The sequence below is a fragment of the Myiozetetes cayanensis genome, unplaced genomic scaffold (genome assembly GCF_022539395.1).
Source record: "Myiozetetes cayanensis isolate MyiCay16 unplaced genomic scaffold, myiCay2020 scf55, whole genome shotgun sequence".
In the NCBI taxonomy this organism is placed as follows: domain Eukaryota; kingdom Metazoa; phylum Chordata; class Aves; order Passeriformes; family Tyrannidae; genus Myiozetetes; species Myiozetetes cayanensis.
Window position 1 is genome coordinate 1 of NW_026087798.1, and position 23319 is coordinate 23319.

Sequence of the window (23319 nt, forward strand, 5' to 3'; positions counted from 1 at the left end):
CAATGGGTCAGCTGCAGAAGTTTCCTGGGGAGCCTGGAAAATGATGTGAGGTCTGCTAAGAAAAGTGGGGCCAAAAGAGCAGGATCTGCGTCTGGAAGTGTGGGAGAAACAAGGAAGAGAGCAATGCACGGGTCATGCTCTGTCTCCAGGAGGGAGGGTAGCAGGAAAGGCCATGGACTAAAACACCGAAGTGCTGTTCCCTAGGGAGCCCCTGCACAGCACTGAACTTTCTGCACTTTGCTGTCCCTTTCCCAGCAGAGCCAAAGCGTCAGGTGCAGGTGCTGGGGAGCTGAAACTGGCAAGGACAAACTGGGAGGCTGTTTGCAAAGAAGGGGGTAGAAGGAACTCTTGACGTGCTTTCTTTACTTGTTCATCCCACAGCATTGGCACGAGAGGAAATACCTCAGAGGGGCTGGCCTCCAACTAAGCTCTGAATATGTGCGGAGGTTTCAGCGGGGAGAAAAGAGCAGTGGAAGAAAAGCACCCTAAACAGTAGCCAGTGGGGATCATCGAGTTTTGCAGACAAGAAAAACAAGGACAGAGATGAGGGAATCGGTCTCCAATTAATAATGATTTGATGGGTATACGAATCACTGCCGGTTGTTTTCAGTTCCCGCGCCTCGCGCCGGCCCCGCCCCCGGCTCGCACCGCCTCTGCCCGCGCCCCCGAGTCAGGCGGCCGCCTGAGAGGCCAACCGCCATTCTGTCCCCTCCCATGAGGGACAGGCTGACAAGTGGGCAGTGAGGATGACGAGGGGCGGGACAGCCTCAGGTTGTGACCAGGTCTACCCGTTGGACTCGATCACCAGGTCTATCTTTTAAATACGGACACCAGATCTACTTGCCTAAAAGAGACCAGGTCTACCCTTTTGACACAGACACCAGGTCTACCGGCCCCTGAGGGAACGGGGGCGGGGCCCCGCGGAGGGGCCGGGCCGGGCTGGGCGGGCAGAGCGGGCGGGGCCATCCTGGTGCAGCCTGTCCTGCAGCCCCGCCGGGGATGTCCCTGCAGCAGCGCAGCGGGAGAGGAGAGCGCAGCAGGTGCAGCGAGCTGAGGCGGGGCTGTGGCCCGGGAGAGTGTGCATAATCCCCCAAAACCCGCACCTAAATCGAGCCCAAAAGGACCCCAAAGCCCAGAGCCAAACGCCGCGGGATGGTGCTGGCCCCGCCCCCCGGCTCGCACTGGCCCCGCCCCCTGGCCGCCCGGCCCCTCCCTGCCCGTCTCCAAGAACGCCGCTGTCCCCGCAGGCTCCGCCGCCGCTCCCCCTTCCCCTTGTCCCGGGAGAGCTCCCGGACGGGACGTGACCACGGAGTTCCCCCCACCTTTCCCCGGCCCCAGCAGCGCCCGCCGGGGCTGCGGCGGCGGCGGGAGCCGCGCGGAGGGGCCGGGCCGAGCCGAGCCGGGCGGGCAGAGCGGGCGGGGCAGGGCCGCGGGGACAGCGCGGGCTGCGATTGGACGGAGGCGCTCGAGTGCTGATTGGGCAGCCCCTGCCCGGCCCGCGCTATTCAAGGGCGCGCGGGGCCGGCGCAGCTGCGGCTTTTTGAGCGTGAGGGCTGAACTGGGCCCGCTGTGCTGGACCGTGAGAAGGAGAGCGCCGTGTGCTCTGTGCTCGTGGAAGGGGGGAGCTGAGCGTGTTTGGGGCCGCGCCGCGCTGCGCTGTGCTGGGCTGGGGGCAAGAGAGCGCCGTGTCCTCTGTGCTCTTGGAACGGGGCAGCTGGGGCGTGTTTGGGGCCGCGCCGCGCTGTGCTGGGCTGGGGGGAAGAGAGCGCCGTGTCCTCTGTGCTCTTGGAACGGGGCAGCTGGGGCGTGTTTGGGGCCGCACCGCGCTGTGCTGGGCTGGGGGGAAGAGAGCGCCGTGTCCTCTGTGCTCTTGGAACGGGGCAGCTGGGGCGTGTTTGGGGCCGCGCCGCGCTGTGCTGGGGAGAGCGCCGTGTCTTCTGTGCTCGGGGGGGAGAGCGCCGTGTCCTCTGCTTGTGGAACGGGGGGGCTGAGTGGTGTGCTGCGCTGGGGGGAGAGCGTCGTGTCCTCTGTGCTCATGGAACGGGGGGGCTGAGTGGTGTGCTGGGCTGGGGGGAGAGCGCCGTCTCCTCTGTGCTCGGGGGGGAGAGCACCGTGTCCTTTGTGCTCGGGGGGGAGAGCGCCGTGTCCTCTGTACTTGTGGAACGGGGGGGCTGAGCGGTGTGCTGGGCTGGGGGGAGAGCGCCGTCTCCTCTGTGCTTGGGGGGGATAGCGCCGTCTCCTCTGTGCTCGGGGGGGAGAGCACCGTGTCCTTTGTGCTCGGGGGGAAGAGTGCCGTGTCTCTGCTTGTGGAACGGGGGGGCTGAGCGGTGTGCTGTGCTGGGGGGAGAGCGCCGTGTTCTCTGTGCTCGGGGGGCAGAGCGCCGTGTCCTCTGTGCTCATGGAACGGGGGAGCTGAGCGGTGTGCTGGGCTGGGGAGGAAAGTGCTGTGTCCTCTGTGCTCGTGGAACGGGGGAGCTGGGGTGTGTTTGGGGCCGCGCTGTGCTGGGCTGGGGGGAGAGCGCCGTGTCCTCTGTGCTTGTGGAACGGGGGAGCTGGGGGGTGTTTGGCTGCACTCTGTGCTGGGCAGCGGGGCTGGTTATGCCCATTACCTGCCGGGAAGCCTCAGGGGGAGCCGTGGCAAGGCTGAGGGGCTGTTGCTCTCTGGGTGCCTCAAGTTTTGCTTTGGAATCCCAGAGCCTCTCCCTGGGCGGGCTATGAGGTAAAGGCTACTCTAACTCAGTTTTTTGGTGCCGACTTAACGCTCTTTTCTCGTTCTGTGTCCATTTCCAGCCTCCCTCGTGGTTTCCCCTGGTGATGGTGGAGCGTGACAAGTTGTGCTTCCTGCTGGGAGAGAGAAGGACCTTGGAAAGCTGCTCTGCGACCACAGCTGTGCCGAGCCTGGGCGTTTGTACCGGTAAGAGCAGGGCTTATACTCCCAGTGAGGAACTGGGTTTTGCTGTTGGAATGTGGAATATGCATGTGCCTTTTAAATCCAAGGAGGGGTAGAAGCTGGGAGGGACCCTGAGCAGGTTTGGTGGCACGACAGCAGCCTCAAAAGACCTTGACTGTGGGTGAAGTGTCCAGGAAACATTACTCCTTTTTTGCAGGGAGGCAGTTTGACAGGGGGTGCTCTATAGCCTCCGTATCCAAGTGTCAGGAAAAAAGGGGGGATGCTGTCTGAGTTTTGAGGTGTAACGAGAGCTGATACTTTTTGCAGGGGGCTGTGTTATGGAAACTGCACAGACCTGAGCCAGGGGATTGAAAAGGACTAACCCAGCAAGGTAAAGAAAGAAGGAAGAAGGGAACTGAGGCAGCAGCCAAGCAGCACCAAGTTCCTCTGTCAGCAGGTGAGTTGTCTTGAGGTTCCTAAGGCAGGCACTTGGGACTTCGGGGCCTCCAGACAGAGAAGACCTCGGAAACCCTTCGCTGAAGCCCTTCGGAATCCTTATCAGGGTAGGTGTGTATGGTTGTAAGTGCTGGGGAACGTCCTGAGCGTGGAACAGGAATGCAGGGAATAAAATGAACCCTCATGGCATGCTGAGCCCTCCCATCATCTGCAGTGAAGGCACCTCTGTGTGCACTGTGGGAGCTGATGGCCAGGGCCCCCGGTGGGCTGGGATCACTGCAGGGTGTTGTCAGCAAGGAATGCCTGGCTTCTAAAACTCACCAGCTGAGTCTTAGAGGCTTCTTTGCCAAGCTGTTTTCAGGCAGCCAAATTGGCCCCAGGCAGGGACTCTGAGCCTGCTCTCCTGGTGTGCCCAGGGATCTCTGGGCCTTCACGCCGGCACCGAGATGTTCTCGGGAAGGCCCTCAGATCCCCGGAGCAGTCTGGGATACGGGCAAGATCCCCCTGCATTTCAGGGGCAGATTGGGCCCCCCTGGAGGGACAGTGCTGTTGCTGCCCCCGGGCTGGGACACTCGGAGAACTCCAGCGCGCACCGAAATTGTTCTTCGGGGAGCTCCTCCGGGTGCCCCAAGCTGGGGAGCTGAAAGCAAGGTCCCTGGAATGGATTCAGGCATTCCTGAGAGTATCAGAGGTGTAGCTGTCTGTCCTGGCCATGCAGCTCTGGAATGGACTGTAACTGGGTTCTAAAAGTGGTGCTCCAGCTGCAAAAGGAGTGTGGGATTGGAATTAAGGAATGAGTGGTGATGGTACCGTTGGCTGTTTTCTCTTGAGTGGAATTGTGAGAGTTGCAGGAGTGCAAGGTGTGGGTTCCAGTCCCCACCGTTTGGTTTGCACGTGTCCTGGTCAGACACAGGTCCAGCTTCCTCAGCCCTTAACACCCCAGAGGGAGAATTAGGGGATGGCACTGGGAAGGTGATTGGTGTGACAGGGGTTAAGCTGGGAAAACACTGGGTAATTCCTCAATTTGTTTATTTGCAAGCTCCCCTAAGCCTTTGCTAGGAAGAGATGGGTTGGACAAGTTGAGGCAGAAATGAAACTGGAAAATGGGGAGATTGAAATTGTAGTTTCTGAAATTAACTGTGTGAGAGCAGCAGCTCTTTTTGTGCAGGAGATAACTCCTGTCAGCAGCACCGTCCCGACAGAAGTGGCAGATGCAGTTGTTCCTGTGGTATGGGCCAGTGGAAAGCAGTTGTGGCCTATGAAGGACCAGGTTAAACAGTTGTCAAACAGTAGCAGAAGTGACTCTCCAGGTAGCCCAATATAAATATGAGAAGCGAAGAGGTCAAGTAAACCAGTGCATGCTGTGACTGCAGAGGCAGGGATAGGTTGGGATCCCAAAAACTGGGCTGGAGATGCTTGTGATTTAGCAGCTTTAGAGCATGGTTCAGAGGGTGAAGTGTTTGCTGAAGCACAGCCAATAACAGGAGGGAAAGTGGAAGGTGACCCCGATGGTTATCCCGTCAGGCCTGATGTGGTGGAGGATTTTACTCAGCCTGAACTTGCTGGTGTTATGGACAGGTTTAAAAGCAAAGGCCAGAGAGTCTGTGATCTCCTGGGCAGTTGGGCTGCATGACCTGGGAGCCTCTGGGATCAGATTGGACTGGGCAGACAGGGAGCAGTTTTTCCCATGGAGCTGGGCTGGGTTTGTTCAGGATGACTTCGGAGGCAGGGCTGGAGAGGCTCCTTTGTTGGCTGTAGTGGTGGAAGGTTATCCCAGGAGGGCTGGAGCCCTTCGACCTCCTGCTCCCCCCGTGAGCCCCGACGGGACCGTGCACTTGGCAATGGAGGGCCCCCCATTGCTGAGTCAGCGGTTCCGGGGGCCAGCAGGGGTGGGATCAGGATGCCGAGCTCCAGCCCAGGCAGGGCAGGAAATGGTGCAGCCACTGAAAGAAGCGAAGGCAGAGTGAGATGAAGGCCGAGCTCCAGCACAAGGGTGGGTGAGAAAAGCCCATGGCCCTCAGGTGGAGCTTTGAATTCCTTGGAAAAATGGATCTTGTCAAAGGGCTCAGGCCCTTGTGGGTGCTGGAGTGGAGGCCTCTTCAACTGATGGTCACCCTAAAAAGGTGCAAGGACAGCAAGTTTTGAGGACAGGATGAGGTGGCAAACAAGGTGAAGTGGTACAGAGAAAAGCTGAGCTTCAGATTGGTTCTCTGCCACAGCAGCCTTGTGGAGTGCTTATTGCTGTGCCTGACTGTGGAAGGGCAGTGGATATTTCCAAGGGCTGCCTTGTGCTGAGGAACACTGGGGTCAGTTCCCTTTCCCTGGGCAGGGCAGACAGGGCATGTTTACCTGCCCCTCTCGAGGGTGGCCCCATAAGACTTGACTTGATCACCAAATGCAAAGAGTAAATAGAGGGGGTCCATTGGTGACCTTTGGGCATCAGGTAGAACAACTCACTGCTCACCTCTGGGGGGACATATTTACAGCATTCTCACCATCTGATAGGAAGTTTTTGAACACTTTATTCCATCCACTAATCGTAGTAATTACACTTGACTTTATCAACAATATGGAGTTGTTGTCTATGGTATCAACTCCAAGAAGTTGTTTCTCACGCGCCTACTGTGCTTGCGGACTGTGAGTGGAACAGGAGTATCCCCGGCCGCCCAGCATGCTGTTTTGCTTATTTGCATTTTCTATAAATCTTCAATAAATTTTTATTACTATATTTCAACTCAGTTTCATTTTACTTATAACAAGAGGAGAGGAACTGAGAAGTGACACCAAAAAAAAAAAAAATCACACAATCACCATATTACTTGGACTTCATGGAGGTCCAATGCAAATACATTCACAGCAGGCCAGGGCACCACAGCAGCTGGGCTTGCAGGAACACCATCTTCACGTTATGGAGCCAGAGGCTGACAGTTGGGATCCATCCTGGGGGACTGGAGAGCACTCAGGCATCAGGGCCAAGTCCTGCCTGCTCACTGCAGACAGTTCAGCCCCAGCAGCGGTGGGAGTTTCTGCTTCTCCCTCCAAGAGGATTTGGGACCCAACAGCTCAGTACAGTAGAATTTTATCTTCATGAATATTTTACAAAGTTGAGCTTCAGGAGAACTGAGGCACTTTTCATTATTCCGTACTATTCAGGTGCCGCGCTTGCCAGGATCCTTTGGGCACGACGAACCTTCCAGAATGCTCCAAACCTTCACAGCCCACTTGTTCTTCTTGCCACAGTTGGACCGGCTCAGTGTCCCTGCAGAAAGAGAAAATTCAATGATTCTCTCTGAAACCAGAACCTTCCCTGCTTTGCTTTCCCATTCCACGTTTTGTTCCCTACACAACTGAGGCCCTTCCGGGCCTTGCCAAGTGGCAGCCAAGAAATCCAACCCAAGAACCTGCCAGGGAGCAGCCTCTGTGCCACAGCAACAGCATTCCAGGCCTGTCACTGCCGACCCTCCGCTTCACCCAACAGCTCCAGTGGCACCACAACTTGTCCTGAAGGCAGAAAGGCTCCTTTTAGGAGCACCACGAGCCATCTATACTGTAGCACTGGAATTCCATCTTCTGGACAAGCTGGGAGAAGAAGGGAAGAAACCAGGACCTTAAAGGCAAATTAGGAGCACCTGTTCATCCAGCAGCAGCTCCAATAAAGGTACCGAGTCAACACCTCACCAAAGACACAGGACAGCAAGGGCCAACACCTTGACAATCACTTCAGTTTTCAATTTATAAAGCCAAATTAAAGCAAAGCTTTTCAGACACTTGGGAAGACTCAATCCCATTGTAACCAGCTTGTGGGACTCATTCCCAGCCTCCTGAGGTTCATTTCCCACCTCACTCGTGGCTGCACTAGACCTGGTTACACACACACACACAGAAGGAGCTGCTGCAACTTGTCCAGTTTCCTGCTTCTCCTTGAAACTCCTCCAGCTGTTTTCCCAGCTCTCCAGTGTCCATTCCTTTGCCCACTGGACTTGTTCCCAGCCCCAGGGCTGCCAGGGCCACCCTGGGCTCTCACCTGCCCTCACACTGAGTGACCTTTCCCAGCCCCGAGTCCATCCGGCACTGACCGAGCTGCTGGGGGCTGCGGTTCTCCCTGCTCCTTCCCTCCCTCTGCCTGGAGAACACCCCTTCCAGCTCCTGCACCCCCACCTCTTACCTCCCAGAAAAGCAGAGCTGCGTTCCCCCAGATCCTCCGGCTGGACACCGCTGGCTCTGCGCGGCCCCCACCCTTCGGCGGGAATGGTGAAGGGAGCTGGGAGGCCACGGCCCCCGAACCTGCCCGGTCTCCGGCTGCCGCACAGACCTGTTTTGTTGACAAGCGGGGCGCTCGAGGAAACTGTGTTGGGTCCGACTGAGCTGAAGTTCCTTTCCCCGCAGTAGCCCTCCCGATGTGAGGCTTTGCATTCGCAGCTAGAAGGGTGTCAATAACGCTGGTGTTTTGGTTACTGCTGTGCACAGCATCAGCACTGCAACATTCCTTCCTCAGCTGAGGGCAAGATCCTGGGAGGGGACCCAAGTAGGCCAGCTGACCCAAACTGACCAAAGGGGTATTCCAGACCATATGACGTGAGCTCAGATATAAAAGCTGAGGCGTTCATTGTGGGTATCCAATGGATGCCTGCTGAGGAACCGTGACACGTTCCGAAGCCCTGCTTCTTGGGAGTAGCCAACCGTCACTGCTCACGAGAAGCAGAGAATAAACCCTGGTATCTTTCGCTTCTGTGCGCGCACGCTTTGCTTTACTTTTTTGCTTTAAATAAACTGCCTTATCCCAACCCACGAGTTGGGTTTTTTTTTTACACCTTACTCTCTCCCCTGTCCTGCTGGGAAGGGGAGCGATAGAGTGGCTGGGTGGGCACCTGGCATCCGGCCGAGGTCACCCCGGCACGGGGTCCCAGCGGGGAGGAGGGGTCATAACAACGGCGATCTCGAAAAGGGCACGGGGGGTTCCCAGAGGGTGTCAGGGGGTTGCCCGCTCGGGGTCGTTCCCCCTGCCGCGGGGCTCAGGCTGCTCTGAGGGCCGTAGGCCGTGCGGTTGCCGTGGCGACCACCATCACCCAAGATGGCGACGCGGTGCCCGGCCTCGCTTCTCCTTCATACGAATGCGCAGAAATCTCGTCGCTTCCGCCCGGCTTTTGCAGCTCCTGGAGGGGTGGCGGAGGCGGAGTTTCCGGTTCCGGGTGAGGGCGGGGGCGGCGGGAGTGCGGAGGGGCCGCGGAAGGTACGGACCGACTCCCCCCAAAAACCCCCCCGGAGAGATCCCCGCACCCCTCCGGGACACCGCCGGGGCCGCCTCGCAACCCCCGCCCGGGGAGGGGGGAGGGGAGGTACAATGGCGGAGCGCCCGAGACTACCCCGGTGGGACCCTGACCCACCCCCGATGTGACCCCCCCGATGATTCCGTACCTGGGACACCTCCGGCCCGACCCCCCAAACCCCGGGTCCTCTCCCTGCTCTGGACCCCTGCCGGGACCCCTGGAGACCTGACCCTCCCCACCGATCTCACCTCCCCTCCCTAGGGCCCCTCCAAACTCCTCTCAGGGTCACCCACCCCCCAGGACCCTCCTTTCTCCCCTCACCTTGTCACCCTACTCCTGAACCTCCCCCGGGTTCCCCACGCACACGTTTGGGCCCCCAAACCCTGCCAGACCCCCTAGTTTAGGGTTAATGACCCTGACACCCCGTGTCACCTCCCCCTGGTCCTCCCCAGATCCAACACCCCGAAGCCACCTCCCACCCCCCCCAAATTACCTTCCGAGCCCCCCCCCCATTTTTGAGTAGGTGACCCCCCTCTTTCGGGGCCCCTCCTTAACTCTCTTTTCCCCCAGGACCCCCCGACAGCTTCATCCCTGCGGATCCAACGCCTCCCGCTTTGGGGGGTCCCGGCTTTGGGGGGGGGCCTGGCTGAGTGTCCCCCCCCTTTCCCGAGCCTGTGGCCCCCCAGGAAGAGAAAGAGGAGGAGGAGGAGGAGGAGGAGGAGGAGGAAGGAATGGCGGCGCCGTGGCGGGTACTGGAGCCCGCCCAAAAATCCATAAAAATTTACTGATCCCACCTTTTCTGCCCCCAAAAGGAGCTTTGCCTAGGCGACAGTCAGGCCAAAGGCTCCCACATCATGGCTCAGGTAATGAGCCCCCACCCCCCATCCCCAAAATCCCCCAAAGGCCCCCAAATCCCAAGGCCCAGCAGCTTTTTTGGGGAAAAGGAGCCCTGAAATATGGGAAAAAGGGGGAAAATGGGGCCACGGCTCGAGGTCCCCCTTTCCCCTGGGATTATTCCAAATTTTCTTCAGTCTTACTCCAAAGTTTCCCATTTTTTCTGGAATTATGCCCAAATTTCCCATTAATCCTTTGGTCCTGTGAGGCCCCAAATAAGGGGGTTCAGCCCCCCCATCCCCACTTTTGGGGTCTTCCCACTTTTCCCTGGGATCATACTGAATTTTCCCTAAAATTATCCAAATTTTTATGGGATTACCCCCAAATTTCCCATTAATCCTTTGGTTTTGCCACGCCCCAAAAAAGGGAGTTCACCTTCTCCCCCCGCCCCGACTGAGAATCAGCCTGGGATTACTCCAAATTTCCTTGAGATTTTCCCACGTTCCCTTCCAGGGTCTTCTTGGGTTTTTTGGGTCCCTGTTGATGGTGGGGGTCCCTGTCCCACCAGGCGAGTCTTGTAGGGATTTTTTTGGGGGGGGGACTTTTGGGGGGTTTGGCTCACGATGGGGGGGTCCCAGGCAAGTCTCCTAGGGGGTTTTGGGGTCTGTGCCGATAGGAGGGAGTTTGGGGGGGGCTGGGGGGTCTTTGTTGGTGTTGGGGGTCTCTGTCCCCCTCCCAGTGAGTCTCTTGGGGGTTTGGGAGAGTTTTAGGGTCTCTGTTGATGGTGGTGGTCCCTGTGCCCCCCCAGGTGAGTCTCCTGGCCTGTGAGGGGCTCTCGGGGGTCTCTGTTGATGGGGGGGATATCGGGAGGTTTTGGGTGGGTTTAGGGGGGTTAGGGGGTTTTTGGGGTCTCTGTTGATGGTGGGGGTCTCTGTGCCCCCCAGGCAAGTCTCCTGGCCTGTGAGGGGCTCTCGGGGGTCTGCCTGGTCCCCACAGTCGCCAGTAAGAAGATGATGCCCAAGGCTGGAAAACAGGATGGGAATCGGGAAAGAGGCTCCAGCCCTGACCTGCTGGTATGGGATGCGGGGGAACCCCCTGGACTGCAGGGGTCCGGCTCTAATGGGGGGGTTACACCTTCAGTTGGGGGGATTCTGGCTTTAATTTGAGGTTTTTCCTGCTTTAATTTGCTTACTCTTGACTTGTCGTTTTACACCTTTGATTTGTGTTTTCCTGCCTTTAATTTGGCTCTTTCAACATTTAATTTGGGGTTTTCCTGTTTTACAACTTGAAGTGGGGGTTTCCACATTTAATCTGGGACTTTCAGCCTTTAATTTCAGACTTTTCACCTTTAATTCGGGTTTTTCCACCTTTAATTTGGAGGTTTGCTGATTTAATTTGGCTTTGCCCTACTTTTATTTGGTTTTTTTTCTTCTTTAATTGGGCCTTTTCCTTCTTTAATTCAATTTCATTTCCCTTCAGTTGGACTTTTCCTCTTTTGTTTGGGTTTTTTCTCCTTTAATTGGAATTTTCTATCTCCGATTTGCCTTTTCTGCCCTAATTCTGTTATTTATGTTCGATTCCCTCCCCCCCAATTCCATTATCCCCCCTCCCCCATTCCCTGCTCTTTTTAACCCCCGAATTCCCTTTCCGATCTTATCCCGATTCCCAACCCCCCAATCCCGATTCCTGTCTCCCTTCAACCCTCAATTCCTGCCCTCCCTTACCTCACATCCTCCTTCCCGATTCCTGTCCCCCCAATCCCTCCTCCCTGATTTTTCCCCCAATTCCTGCCCCCCTTTAATCCCCCTCCCCGATTCTCAACCCTTCAATGACTCCTCAAATCCCTTCCCATTCCTACCCCCTTTTATGCCCCAAATCCCCCCCCTCCATCCCACCCCCAAATCCCCCCAGTCCCTCCGCCAAGACCCCGACAAGCCCCGCGCCCGCAAGGATGACGACGCCCCCGAGGCCTCCAACCCCAAGAAATCCATGAAAAAGGCAGGTTCCCCTCCCCAACTGGGAGGTCTCCATGGCGTGGGGGGTATCTCTGTGCCCCCCATGCCCGCTAACCTCCCCTGGCCCCCCCGGCAGCGCCGCAAGCGGGTTCCTGGCGCCGAGGGACCCCCGAGCTCATCCCGCCGCTCCCAGTCCCAGGTTTGCCGCCGCCCCCCAGGAGCAGGAGGAGGAGGAAGAGAATCTCCCAAACTCCGGCAGGCGCAGGACGGCCGGGGGGGGGATTTGGGTGGGGCTGCTGGGGGCCCCCCCGGCTCTGAGCTCCCCCAATCTCTACCCCCCCCATGGTTTGTAGATGGTGGTGATCGAGCAAAACGGGTCCTTCCAGCTCAAGAACTTCATCTGTGACCACTGTTTTGGGGCCTTCCGGAGCAGTTACCACCTCAAACGGCACATCCTCATCCACACTGGTGGGGGCACCAATTAATGTTCCCTAATTAACCCCTCCCAGCCTTAATCAGCCCCCTCCTCTCCCCCTATCCTAATTCTCCCCCCAGTTAGGTTAGGTGTTAATTAACCCCCTAGACCCCTCCCAGTTTAGGGGAGAAGCCCTTTGAGTGTGACCTGTGCTCCCTCCCTCCCCGATCCCAACCCCCCCTTAATCCCCCAACTCCCCCTCCTCCCCATTCCAACCCCCCCTAATTATCCCCGGGGATGTTAATTACCCCCCCAACTCCCCCCACTTTAGGGGAGAAGCCCTTTGAGTGCGACGTGTGTGACATGCGCTTCATCCAGAAGTACCACCTGGAGCGGCACAAGCGGGTGCACAGCGGGGAGAAGCCCTACCAGTGCGAGCGCTGTATGCAGGTAATTCCGTGGGAAATCCCACCTGGAATTCCCTGGGAAGCCCCCAGAACCATCCCCACGCCGAATTCCAGCCCTAATCGCCTCCATTCCGCAGAGTTTCTCCCGCACAGACCGGCTCCTGCGGCACAAGCGGATGTGCCAGGGCTGCCAGGGCAAGACTCCCCCTGACTCCCAGCTCCTGCTGTGAAATTCTGGAAATTCTGGGGGTGCTGGAGGAAGGGGGAGCCTCCCTCCTGCACCCCCCACCCTCTGCATCTGCTTCACCTGGATTTTTCACCCCAAGCTGAGAACTCCTAAAAAACCCTGAAGCGCTCCCAGTGTGAAAAACTCGGAGCCTTCCCATTCTTCTGGCCTAAAAACTGGGATAATGAGCCCAAAAATTCTCCTGGAATCTTCAAGGTGTGCCCTCCTCATCGTTGGATCCCTAAATCCACCCCACATTCCCCCCCAGGACAGACTGGGAGCCCCCAAACTGCCCCAAATCCCATCGGGTTTGGGGTACCTGGGACACAGGTAGGAGGGTCCCGCTAGGAATGACATCTCCAATCCTGCTTTTTTGGGGGAAAAAGAGGGAAAAATGAGGATTTTGGGAGAGTGTCTTGGCTTCAGAGGAAGGCAAATTCCCCCTTTTTATGGAAAACGGGAACAGAATGAGGAATTTGGGGGTGTCCCCATTGTGGGACTCGGCAGCGCTTCCCATTCCTTCTGGAATTCCTGTGGATTTTGGGGAGGTTTCCCCTGTTTCCACATGGTTTTGGGGAGGCTCCCTGTGTCCCCCCCCTGCCTGTGAGGGGGCTGCACCCGGAGGGGGGAGCAAAGGGACCGCCATTTTCCAGAAAACCCCATTCCCAGGGGGAGGAAAATCCTGGAAAACCCCATTCTCTGGGATGGAAAAACTGTGGATCTGCTGAGGGGGGGTGGTTGTAGGATGCAGGACCCCCCAAAAACTCTGAGGGTCCCCCTAATGTTCCCCCCAGTTTTCGGGTCTCATGCCGCCCCCAGTCACAGAATGCTCTGAGGGGAAACAAAGCTCATGAATTTTTGGCCCCCCGTTTTTTGGTGCCCTGACCCCCCTTTCTGGACCTGAAGGACTCTGGGGACACCACTCCCTCCCCCCCCAGTGATGCTTCAAAAAAGGCTTTGGCTCTGCTGAGCCCCCCCCAGCCCCCAAATTTAGGGGTTGGGGGTAATTGTGAGGAGCTCCAGGGGGTGGTTTGAGGGGGTTGAGGGGATGCTGGGGGTTTAGGGCCCCCTAAGCCTGGGGTGGCCACACACACACCACCCCCTGCCCTCCCCAGCTACATTTTTGGGGTATTTTGTTGGGTTTTTCGGGTTTATTACAGTTATTTTGCTATGGGGGGAGGAGGAGGGGTCACCCCAGGGTGGGTGGGTGGGGTCACTTTTAAACGGTAGTTTTTTCTAAGGGTCCTCAAATCTCGTGTCCCACCCCCCCCGTGTCCCCAAAATGTCATCCTTTTTCCCACACACACACCCCCTGTGTGCCCCCCCCGCCTTCCTTTAGGGTTTATTTAAATAAAACTTTGGGGTTTTGCTTTTTTAACCCAAATTTGATTTCTTCAGGGGCAGGGGGGGCAGTATTTGGGGGGACCCCCAGAACCTATTTGTGCTTCCTCCCCCAGACCCAAAAATGGCAGGGGAGTCCCCAAGTTTGGAGGGGTTCCCAGTGCCACACCCTGTTATCCCTGAGGGGATGTCGCAATGCGGGGGGCTCCTAAGTGCCCCTCTGCCAAATAATCAAGGAGTGCCACCACCCCCACCCCATTGGTGCCCTGTATCACCTCGTGGGGGTTCCCGAGCCTCCCTTTCCCCTCTTAGACGTCCTTGCCTTCCCAAAATGCACAAACCCCCCCCAAAAAAAAAATTTTCATCACTTTATTTTGCAAAAATAGAAAAGTCCCGAGACCTCCCCTCAGCGCAGAGGGATGGGGAGGAGCTGTAAGCTATGGCTGGGGGGCCCCCCAAAAATGGGGGGTGGCTAGCAGTGGGAGGGGGGCAGCGGTGGGGGCCCAATGTAAACGCAGAGGAATAAATAAAGGGGGGGGGGGTGAAAGTGCTGCCCCAGGGGGAAGAGTCACCACCCCCCCATAGTGTAACAGATCCCACCCAAGGGGGAGGGGGGCAAATTCAGGAGGGAGGCAGCAAGCCCTGGCCCCCCCCACCCAGCCAGGCTTGGGGGGGACGGGTAACAGATATTTGGGGGTGGCCACCCCCCCCCAACGCTGCCCTAGGTGGGGGACTGGGGTCACCCTATGGCTTGAGAACCACCCAAAATGGGGGAAGTTGGGGGAGTCATCTTGTGTTCCCCCCCATCTTTGGTCTCTGTAGTGTATAGGGAAGAGGGTGGGGAGAGGAATTTTGGGGTCCCCTCACCCCCAACAACATATAAATGGGGACCCACCAAACTGGGGGGGGACTGTCCTGGGCGACATAATGGGGGTGCTGCCCCCCACCCCCCGCCAAAATCCACCCTGTGTCCAGTAAATAAACCCCCAGGAGAGTATTTAGGGGCACCCCAGGAGTGTTAATTTGGGGGAGGGAGGGATGCCTGTCTTAAAATTCCTCTCAATACAAGATGGGGGGCAGCGGAGGGCTGGGGGCTTTGGTTGAAGCTGAGTTTGGGAGAGTCCTAGACCCCCAGTTTAAGGCAATAGCTTTGCTCTGTCAGTCTCTGACCCCTAACTCGGGGGGCACTTTGGGGTCTCTCCCCCCTCCAGAGCAAAAGGGGGGGACCGTGGAAGGCAGCTGCGAGTGCCCCCACCATGGGGGCTCTGGGGAGTTGGGGGGGTTACGGGGATTTGCGGAGGCCGGGGGGGCTGTCCTGGGCCGTGGGAGGGTCTGGGGGCAGGGGGGGGCCCCCCTGGCTCCCCTCGGTGAAGATCTCAGGGTTCTCCAGCATCTCCCGGATCAGGGGGGGCATCGGCCCCGGGATCTCCGTGCGCAGTGTCAGGGCCCGTTCTGCCCCTGGTGGGGGGCATAGTGTGAGTGCCCCCCTCCTCCAATAATTAACATCTCCCCCAGGGGCTTAAAATTTCTCCCGAGAGCTTAGACCTGCCCCATCCTGAGAGCTTGGAGCTCCCAAAACAAGCTCAAAAGTCCACCAAGAGCTTGAACCCCCCTAAAACTATGAACCCTCCCCCTGAGAGTTCCAACTCCCTGCAAAAAGACCTTGAATCCCCCCAAACTACCTTCAACTCCCCCAAATTTAAGCCCCTTCAAGAGCTTGAACCCCCCAAATTTCAACCCCCTCCTAGAGCTTTAGCACCCCCAAAGACTTTGAATCCCCCTCAAATGAGCTTCAACCCCCCCCCCCAAGACCTTCAACCTCCCCCAAAACTTTGAACACCGCCTGAGAGTTTCAACTCCCCCTCCTGCAAAACCTTGAATCCCCCAAAACCTTGGACAGTCCCCCTCCAATACCTTAGACCTCCCCCCTCAAAATGAGGCTTGGGGAGGTCCCAGAGAACAATTCTGGGGTGTTGAGAGGAGGTGTTTGGGGGATTTGGGGGTCAAAGGGGCTCAGAGGGGTCCCAGGGGGCCTCTGGGGGCTGTTCCTGTCTAAGGGCAGTCCCAGGGGTCTCACCCTTGGTGCTGATGCCATGCAGGTTGGTGATTTTGAGCACTTGGGAGAAGCACTGGGGTTGGGGTGGGTTTTCAGGGTGTCCCAGGGGTGTTGGGCTGTCAGGAGGGGCTGTACCTTTTCGGGGGGGTGTATTGGTTTGGGGGTCCCGAGGGTCTCACCCTTGGTGCTGATGCCGCGCAGGTCAGTGATTTTGAGCAGCATTCGGGGAAATCGCTGCGGTTGCCGTGGCCGTCGCCGCCGCGCGTAAACCCGGAGAGCCTCAAGCAGCGGCTCCTGCAGCCGCTCCACGCGCCGGGGCTGCTCCAGCTCCATCCGGTCTGGGGGGACAGAGACCCCCGGGATGTGACCACCAGGACAGTGTCCCTGTGTCCCCATATTCCCATGTCCCCTCTATCCTCCCATCCCTGTCCTCTCCTGCCCTGCAGATCCCAGTGTCACTGTGTCCCCACATGCCCACCATTGTCTCCTGTCCTAGGAGACACGTCCCGCAGCCTGGTTCCCAAGCCCCCCATGTGCCCCAATACCCATGTCCCTGATGACCCCCCCAATGTCCCCCTGTCCCCAGTGTCCCCCCACCTCTCCACGACGCCAATGGCCCTGAGCAGCCCTGTCTCGGTCCTATGTCTCTTATACCCCTTATACCCCTCCTATCCCCGAACCCCTGATACTCCCCAAACCTCCTGGTGTCTCCCCCATGTCCCCACTCATGTCGTCACCTCCACAGATGAGGCCAATGGCTGTGAGCAGCCCCAACTCAGTGTCACTGAGCTGCTGGGGCAGGAGCTGCCCTGGTGTGACCCCCATATTCCTGATATCCCATGTGCCCCTGGTGTCCCTCACATCCCCCCACCTCCACAGATGAGGCAGATGGCACTAAGCAGCCCTGTCTCAGTGTCATCGAGCTGTAGGGGCAGGAGCTGCCCCGCGAAGGCGAACACAAGGTCGGTGAGGGGCCCAAACCCTGCGTTGTGCATCTGGGTCCTGGTCAGGGTAAGCCCGTCCGAGAATGTCATCGTGTCCTGCTCAGGGGTGTATCGGGTACAAATCCGCAGCATCTGGGGGTCAGGGTACCCCAAAATCAGCCAGGGACCCCCCCAAAACACCCCCCCCCCCAAGTCAGCCCATCCCATAATGTCCTCATCTCTTGCTCAGGCTGTAACAGGGGCAGATCTGCAGCATCTGGGGGTCATGGGGGTCAGGGAATCCCAAAATCATGCAGGGGTCACCAAAATCCCCCCACCCAGGGACCCCAAATATCCACCCAGGGACATCAAAGCCCCTCAAGAGACCCTGAAATTTCCATAGGGGACCCCCAAACCCACCCAGCCCCTCTCCAGGACATCCATGTGTGGTTGGTGAGGTCAGAGCCACCATGGGACCCCCCAAATCCCCTGAGGAACCCCCAAACCTCCTCCAGGAACCCCAAACACCCTCCAGGACCCCACATCCCCTGATGCCCACCAGGATGTCAAGGCAGGCAGCCTTGAGCAGGGTGATCTGGTCAGCCATGCTGAGCCCTGTGAACCCGGGGATCCGCTTCGCAAACTCCACGATCTTGATGATGCACTTCGTGGCCAGTTCGCTGAACTTGTCCCACAGCCCCAGGTCCAGCTGCACGCGGTGGTCTGCACTCGAGTTCTGGGGGGCACAGACCCTGTCAGGGTGGTTCAGGGTGGACTGGAACCTCCTCAGACCTCTAGAAACCCCTGGGATCACTGGGACCCCCAAAAGCCTCCTGTGGACCCCTCCCCAGCACCTCTCTGCCTCTGACTCCAGCTGCCCTAGTGCTCAGATCTGGTGTTCTGGGGGGCCAGGGGGTCCAGGAACCCCTCTAAGGGTCTGAGGATTGGGGTGCCCCCCTCAGAGACCCCCAAAACTCCCTACGACCGCCTCGGAACTCCTGGGACCCCTCCCCAGCACCCCTGCCCCTGAACTTGCCCCCCAGCCCCAGCTGCCCCCAGAGCTCAGATCTTGTGTTTTGGGGGGTCAGGGTTGCTCAGTGAACCCTCCATGGATCCAAGGATTGGGGTGCCACCCTAGTGCCCACCCAGGGACCCCCCGGAACCCCTAGTCCCACTCACCGTGGTGTACTTGCCCAGCTGGCACAGAGAGGGGAAGGTCTCCTGGTGGGCTCTGCTCACCCTCCGCACCAGCTCGGCCAACTCAGGGCTCAGCTCGTCTCCCCCCAAATCCTCCTTCACCTCCTTCCTCCGCTTGCTCTGGTCGTTCCTCACAGCTGGGGGTGGCAGGGAATTTGGGGGGCTGGGGGAGGTTCAGGGGTGATCCCCCCAGAACCCTGACAGACCCAAAAATTCCCCCCGGCACAGGACCATCCCCACCCTGAGCTTCCCCCAGCCCCATTGTGATAACCCTGAGACCCCTCAGCACCACTTGGGGGGGGTCCCAAATTTTTGGGGGGTCCTGGAGCTCCCCCGCACCTTCCTTGGACATCCCAACCCGGAGGCACTTCTGCAGGCGGCAGAACTGGCAACGGTTCCGCGTCACTTTGTCGATGGGGCAGTTCCGCTCCCGGGGACACGTGTACACCATGTTCTTCTGGATGCTGCGCCGGAAAAACCCCTGGAATTGTGGGGAACAGGGGGTCAGTGGGGCTGGTGGGACCCCCAAAATGGGGGCAGTGGGAACAGGGCACTGGGGGTCCCAGTAAGACTGCCCAGGGTTAACTGGGGGCTCCCCAGTGGCTCCAAAGGGGTTGTTGGAGTGACTGGGGTCACTCACTATTGGGGAGGGTCCCAGGGCTTTGGAGGGGTTCCCAGTACCCTGGGGGAAAGGGGAGGCAAAAACGGGCTGAAGGGGGTCTAGGAGTACCCCCAAACTGGAGGCACCAGGAACAGATCACCAGGGATCCCAGAAAAGCTGCCCGGGGTCAACTAGGGGGGTCCCAGTCCTTGGGGGGGGATCCCCATTTCCCAGTGGTCGGGGTCCCCAGAGTCCCCACTTCCCACACAGGGTTCCCATTGCCCCCCACGGGGTCCCCATTGCTACTTGCAGGTTCCCACGGCCCCAGGAGAGTCCCACTGTCACTGGGCCCCCGCCAGCCCTGTGCCCCCCCATACCCTCCCATCCCTCCCATGCCCACCTTGCAGCCCTCCCATGAGCTGACCCCATAGTGATACCTGGGAGGTCCCCATTGCCCCCATGGGGTCCCCACTGCCCCCCCTCGAGTTCCCACTGCCCCGGGGGGCTCCCACCACCACGTGGCCCCTCGTGCCTCCTGTCCCCCCCCTTGCCCACCTTGCAGCCCTCGCATGAGCTGACCCCGTAGTGATACCCCGAGCTCTTGTCGCTGCACACGAAGCACGGTTTGTACACGCGGGGGGGAGGTGGCGGTGAGGGGGGGCCCGTGTCCCCCAAAACCCGCCCGGGAGGGGCCTCCAGGGCTGGGGGAGGCACAAAAAGAGGGGGAAGAAGGGGTCAGGCAGATCCTCTGAACTGCCCCCAAAAAGGAAGGAGCGGGATCCCCCTGGATGGGGGGGTTGCCATGTTAAGCCTCCCTTCATCTTGAGACACCCCACCCCAAAAAGAGGGTCCAGGACCTCCAACCACCCCAAATCGGGTCCAACCCCCACAGAGGGGTCCTAAATGGTCCCTCAGTGGGGTCTGCACATCGTTGTGGCCTTCCCCCCAAAAAAAAACCAGGCCCCTCTTTCTGCCCCCCCCCAAACGTGTCCAGGATGCTGTGACTGCCCCTCAAAAACACGATTCAAAAAAAGAGTCCCTCCCAAAAAGGGGACCCTTCATATAGCTCCCACAGCCCCAAAACCTGAGTCTCAACCCCCAAAGCCCAAAACTCTTGTTAGGGAGGGTCCCATCCCCCCCAAATTCAGAGAGGGGAGGTCTCGAGGCCCCCCAAATGCCAGAATTCGAGTGGGGGGCCCCAGACTCCCAAATTCTTAGCAGGGGGGTCCCGAGCCCCCCCAAACCCTCAAAATTTGGAATGGGGGGGTCTGGGACCCCCAATTTCCCCCGAGGTGCCACCACGGGGGCGTGGGGGAACATCATCAGTGTCATCCCCCAATGCCCACCTTTGTCGCCCCCCTAAACCCAAAAACTCGGGGTAGGGGGTCCCCAGCCCCTTCCACCCTCCAAAATTTGGAGACAGGGAGTCCTGAGCCTCCATAAACGCCAAAATTAAGGGGGGGGGGGGTCCCAGCCGCCCCGAACCCCAAAATTCGAGGTGGGGGCGTCCCAAAACCCCCCTCACTGTGCCGGGGAGGGTGTGACACGGCGCGGGAGGGGAAAGAAGGGCCTCCCCGTGCACGGCCCGGGCGGTGCTGGAGGAGGGGCAGGCGGGTATTTTTTGGGTGGGTTTTGTATGTTTTTTTCCAGAAAACCCAAAATTGCTGAAATTAAAGAAATTCCGGCCTCGTCCGGCGCGTTTTTAACCCTGGAGGGGAAGCTGAGTGGCGGGGGGGCTGCCTTGGGCGTGCACGTGCCACGAACACCCCAAAATAACTCCCCCTTGACCCCCCCACCCTAAAAATGGGGCCGAAATGGGGGCCACACCCTCCCGCCCCCACACTCCCCTCTCCACGACGACCCCCCAAGTTTAGGGGGGGAGGCTAGTTGTGCCCCACCCGAATACTGGAGGGTCCCACGGAGGGTTGTGGAGGGCACATTTGGGGGACACTCCCATGTCTCGTTGGATTTTGGGGGGGGGAACCAAAATTTAAACCCCCAGCTCCAGAAAACAGCCCCCCCAAAGTGGCTACACCTCTTGGGGCAGCGGGGGCACAAAGTTATATATCCCCCCCAATTTTGGGGGGACCTCCAACTCCAAGGCGAGGGTTTAAATTGGGACGGGGGAGCACGGGGGATTCCCCCTCCATGGGGTGCAATTTGGGAGGCCAGGGGGGTTCCTCCCCAAAAATCGGGGGGTGACGCCCCTCCTCGCCCTGCTGAGAAGGGGGGACCCCCCCGCGACCCCAAAGAGGGATTGGGGCGATTCTGGGGCGGCCCCGCAGGGGTTAAAGTGCCACATTGGCAGCGCGAAGGGGGCCTGGGGGCGGGCGCGGCCCCGACTGGAACCAGTTGGGCAGAGGAACTGGGCGTGGGGGGGACACGGCAGGGAAAACCGCGCCACAGGCACGGGGGGAGCTTTAGGGGGGGGTTAGGGAGAGCTTGAGGGAAGTTTGGCGGGTTTTGGGGGTCCTGCCCCCCGCCCAACCTCTTTGGGCCCAATTTACACGAGGGAGGTTCTCGAGGGCACCCCAGGACCCCCCGCGTGGGTCCCTCCCCGAAAACCAAGTCCCTCTTATTGCCACCCCAAAGGGGTCCAGGACGCCCCCAAAAACAGGGTTTAGGGCCCCCGACCCCCCAAATCGAGTCCAACCCCCCCAGCGATCCCAAATGGTCCCTTAGTGGGGTCGACGTCTCTGTGCTCCCCCCCAAAACCCGGGTCCCTATTTCTGCCCCCCCAAACGGTTCCGGGACCCCACGAGCCCCTCAAATGTCCAAGTCCTCCAACCCCCCAGATAGAGTCCAAACCTCCCCAGAAGGGATCCCGAGTGGGGTCTCCACGTCTTTGTGCCCCCCCCGCCCTCCAAACCGCGACATCCTCAAAACCGGGTCCGGGACCACCCCCCCGCGAAGCGGGTCCCACAAAACCACCCCCAACACACTCCCCGGCTCCCTCGTTGCGGGGAGAGGGGGAATTGAAGGTCCCACACCCCACTCACTCCCCACGCGCTCACACGCCCCCCACTCGCCCCCCCTCCCATTTTTCCACACCTCTCACGTCACGTCACTCCCGTACACGCCCGGGTCGGTCCCGCACCCACGCGCGTCACTCACCGGCTGCCCCCACACCCACGCGGGGTCTTCCCCAACCCCCCCGGGTCACCTGAGCCCCCCCTTGCAAGCGCATTTGCACACTCGAACACGTCTACGCCCGCAGCCCTCTCCACACCTCCGCACCCACGCGAGGACACGGACACGCCCGCCCCCGCGCACCCACGGACCCCCCCGCGGACCCACCGACCCGTCCCGCTCCTTGCACACTCCCTGTCGCTCTCACACTCATTTGCACACTCAGAGACTCTTTTTCACTCCTCACACCCAGTCGCAGACCAGGAACCCACCGACCCTCCACGCACACAGCAACCCTCCCCGCTCCCCGTTGCTCTCATTTGCACACTCAAGCTCACAGACGCTTCCCCGCCCTCCCTCGCCCCCACACCCACTCGCAAACACGCCCCCACCTCCCGCGCCCAGAGCCCCCCTCTCCGCGCCGCATTCCTCCCTCAACCCTCTCATCCCCATGTCCCCCCCATGTCCCCCTCGTACCTCTGCGGGAGGGGGTCCCGCAGCTCGCAGGCACCAGGACTCTGCGCAGCGCGCAGCCCCCCCGGTTGGTCACATCGTGGAGCCGCCGCGGTGCCGCCGCTGAGTCCAGGCAGTCGAACATGGTCCCTCCGAGCCGCCCAGGAACCCCTGGAGCCCCCCGAGACCCCCTAACACCTCCCGCCCCCGCCCGCCCCGCCGCGATCGGTCCTGCTCGGCCCCGGCGGGTGCGGCCTGGCCACGCCCCCGGGAAGGGGCGGGGGCTGAGGGGTGGGGCCCGAGGGGCGGGGTGAATTGGGAGACTAGAAATGGGGCGGGGTCTGGAAGGGGGCGGGGCTCGAAGGGATGAATGGGTCTTGAGGGGCGTGACCCGATCAGGAATTTGGCGTGGCCTAAGTGGGGGCGGGGCCTCGGGGGTTGTGGTTGAGTACGAGTGGGGCGTTGTCTGACCAAGGGGTGGAGCTTTGGGGGGGCCTGGCGCCGCGGTCACACGCGTGGCCGCGCACACACGTGTCACGCGTGTCACACACGTCACTCGTGTCACACACACACGGTGTCACACGGCTCACACACACACTCCGGTCGCCAGGAGGGAGGGACCGCCCCGTCCAGCCCCCAGCCCCGCCCTCCTGTCACCCCCTCAGCCCCACCCAGTCCTCCCAGTCCCCTCCCAGTTCCATCCCGCGCACTCTTAATCCCTCCCACTCCTTCCAGTTTTCCCAGTCCCGATGTCACCTCCTCCAGTCCCTCCCCGTCCTCCCAGTCCTCATTATCTCACTCCCTCCAGCCCCTCCCAGTAACCCCGGTCCCCGTGTCACCCACTCCCCAGTCCCCTCCCAGTTCCATCCTGTGCACTCCCAGTCCCTCCCATTCCTCATGTTACCACCCGTCTTCCCAGTTCTCCCAGTTCCCCAATTCTCGCAGCCCCTGTCACCTACTAAGTCCCTCCCAGTCCTTCCAGTCCGTGTCACCGCCTCATTCTCTCCCAATCCTCCCAGGTGTCTGACTGCACAGGAGTGTGTGACCCCACACACGTGTCGAGGTGTGCACGAGTGTGTTTGTGTGACTGTGCACAGATGTGTGAGGCCCTACACACGTGTCCATGTGTGCACAGGTGTGTCCAGGTGTGCAACTTCCCCCACGAGCAG

General features: G+C 59.6%; 2 protein-coding genes and 1 long non-coding RNA gene across 7 annotated transcripts; 2 read left to right on the forward strand and 1 right to left on the reverse strand.

Annotated features, from left to right (window-relative positions):
• The first annotated feature begins 700 nt into the window (after window positions 1-700).
• On the forward strand, window positions 701-8130 carry LOC126650109 (uncharacterized). 3 transcript variants are annotated; one of them, XR_007631301.1, is made up of 4 exons: window positions 701-808; window positions 2791-2914; window positions 3218-3453; window positions 6500-8130. It is a non-coding gene; the product is annotated as an uncharacterized LOC126650109 (long non-coding RNA). The 3 variants fall into 3 exon arrangements; XR_007631299.1 differs by lacking the exon at window positions 701-808 and having other exon boundaries at window positions 2615-2914; XR_007631300.1 differs by lacking the exon at window positions 701-808 and having other exon boundaries at window positions 2616-2914; window positions 3218-3347.
• Window positions 8131-9172: 1042 nt separating this feature from the next.
• On the forward strand, window positions 9173-13448 carry ZNF740 (zinc finger protein 740). 2 transcript variants are annotated; one of them, XM_050334557.1, is made up of 7 exons: window positions 9177-9476; window positions 10392-10520; window positions 11359-11445; window positions 11539-11601; window positions 11756-11870; window positions 12149-12267; window positions 12362-13448. In XM_050334557.1, the coding sequence occupies exons 1-7, from the start codon at window positions 9468-9470 to the stop codon at window positions 12452-12454; spliced, it is 615 nt and encodes a 204-aa protein (XP_050190514.1). In that variant the 5' UTR covers window positions 9177-9467; the 3' UTR covers window positions 12455-13448. The 2 variants fall into 2 exon arrangements, with proteins under 2 accessions (XP_050190515.1, XP_050190514.1); XM_050334558.1 differs by lacking the exon at window positions 11539-11601 and having other exon boundaries at window positions 9173-9476.
• Window positions 13449-14985: 1537 nt separating this feature from the next.
• RARG (retinoic acid receptor gamma) lies at window positions 14986-22306 on the reverse strand. Of its 2 annotated transcripts, XM_050334556.1 has the most exons (8): window positions 22175-22306; window positions 19124-19269; window positions 18307-18448; window positions 17950-18104; window positions 17330-17506; window positions 16719-16923; window positions 16027-16185; window positions 14986-15249 (listed from the first exon to the last, which is right to left on the reverse strand). In XM_050334556.1, exons 1-8 carry the CDS (start codon window positions 22293-22295, stop codon window positions 15074-15076), a joined length of 1281 nt encoding a protein of 426 aa, XP_050190513.1. In that variant the 5' UTR covers window positions 22296-22306; the 3' UTR covers window positions 14986-15073. The 2 variants fall into 2 exon arrangements, with proteins under 2 accessions (XP_050190513.1, XP_050190512.1); XM_050334555.1 differs by lacking the exon at window positions 14986-15249 and having other exon boundaries at window positions 15629-16185.
• Between the last annotated feature and the right edge of the window lie 1013 nt (window positions 22307-23319).

Bases quoted from the DNA above. Each gene is read 5' to 3' on its own strand.
- ZNF740 (XM_050334557.1), top strand. The intron at 10,521-11,358 runs GTATGGGATGCG...AAATCCCCCCAG, and splicing joins GCTCCAGCCCTGACCTGCTG to TCCCTCCGCCAAGACCCCGA. The intron at 11,446-11,538 runs GCAGGTTCCCCT...CCCCCCCGGCAG, and splicing joins CCAAGAAATCCATGAAAAAG to CGCCGCAAGCGGGTTCCTGG.
- RARG (XM_050334555.1), bottom strand. From the start codon at position 22,295: ATGTTCGACTGCCTGGACTCAGCGGCGGCACCGCGGCGGCTCCACGAT. The intron at 18,449-19,123 runs GTGGGCAAGGGG...CCACAATTCCAG, and splicing joins GCTCATGCGAGGGCTGCAAG to GGGTTTTTCCGGCGCAGCAT. The intron at 17,507-17,949 runs GTGAGTGGGACT...TGTGCCCCCCAG, and splicing joins AGCTGGGCAAGTACACCACG to AACTCGAGTGCAGACCACCG.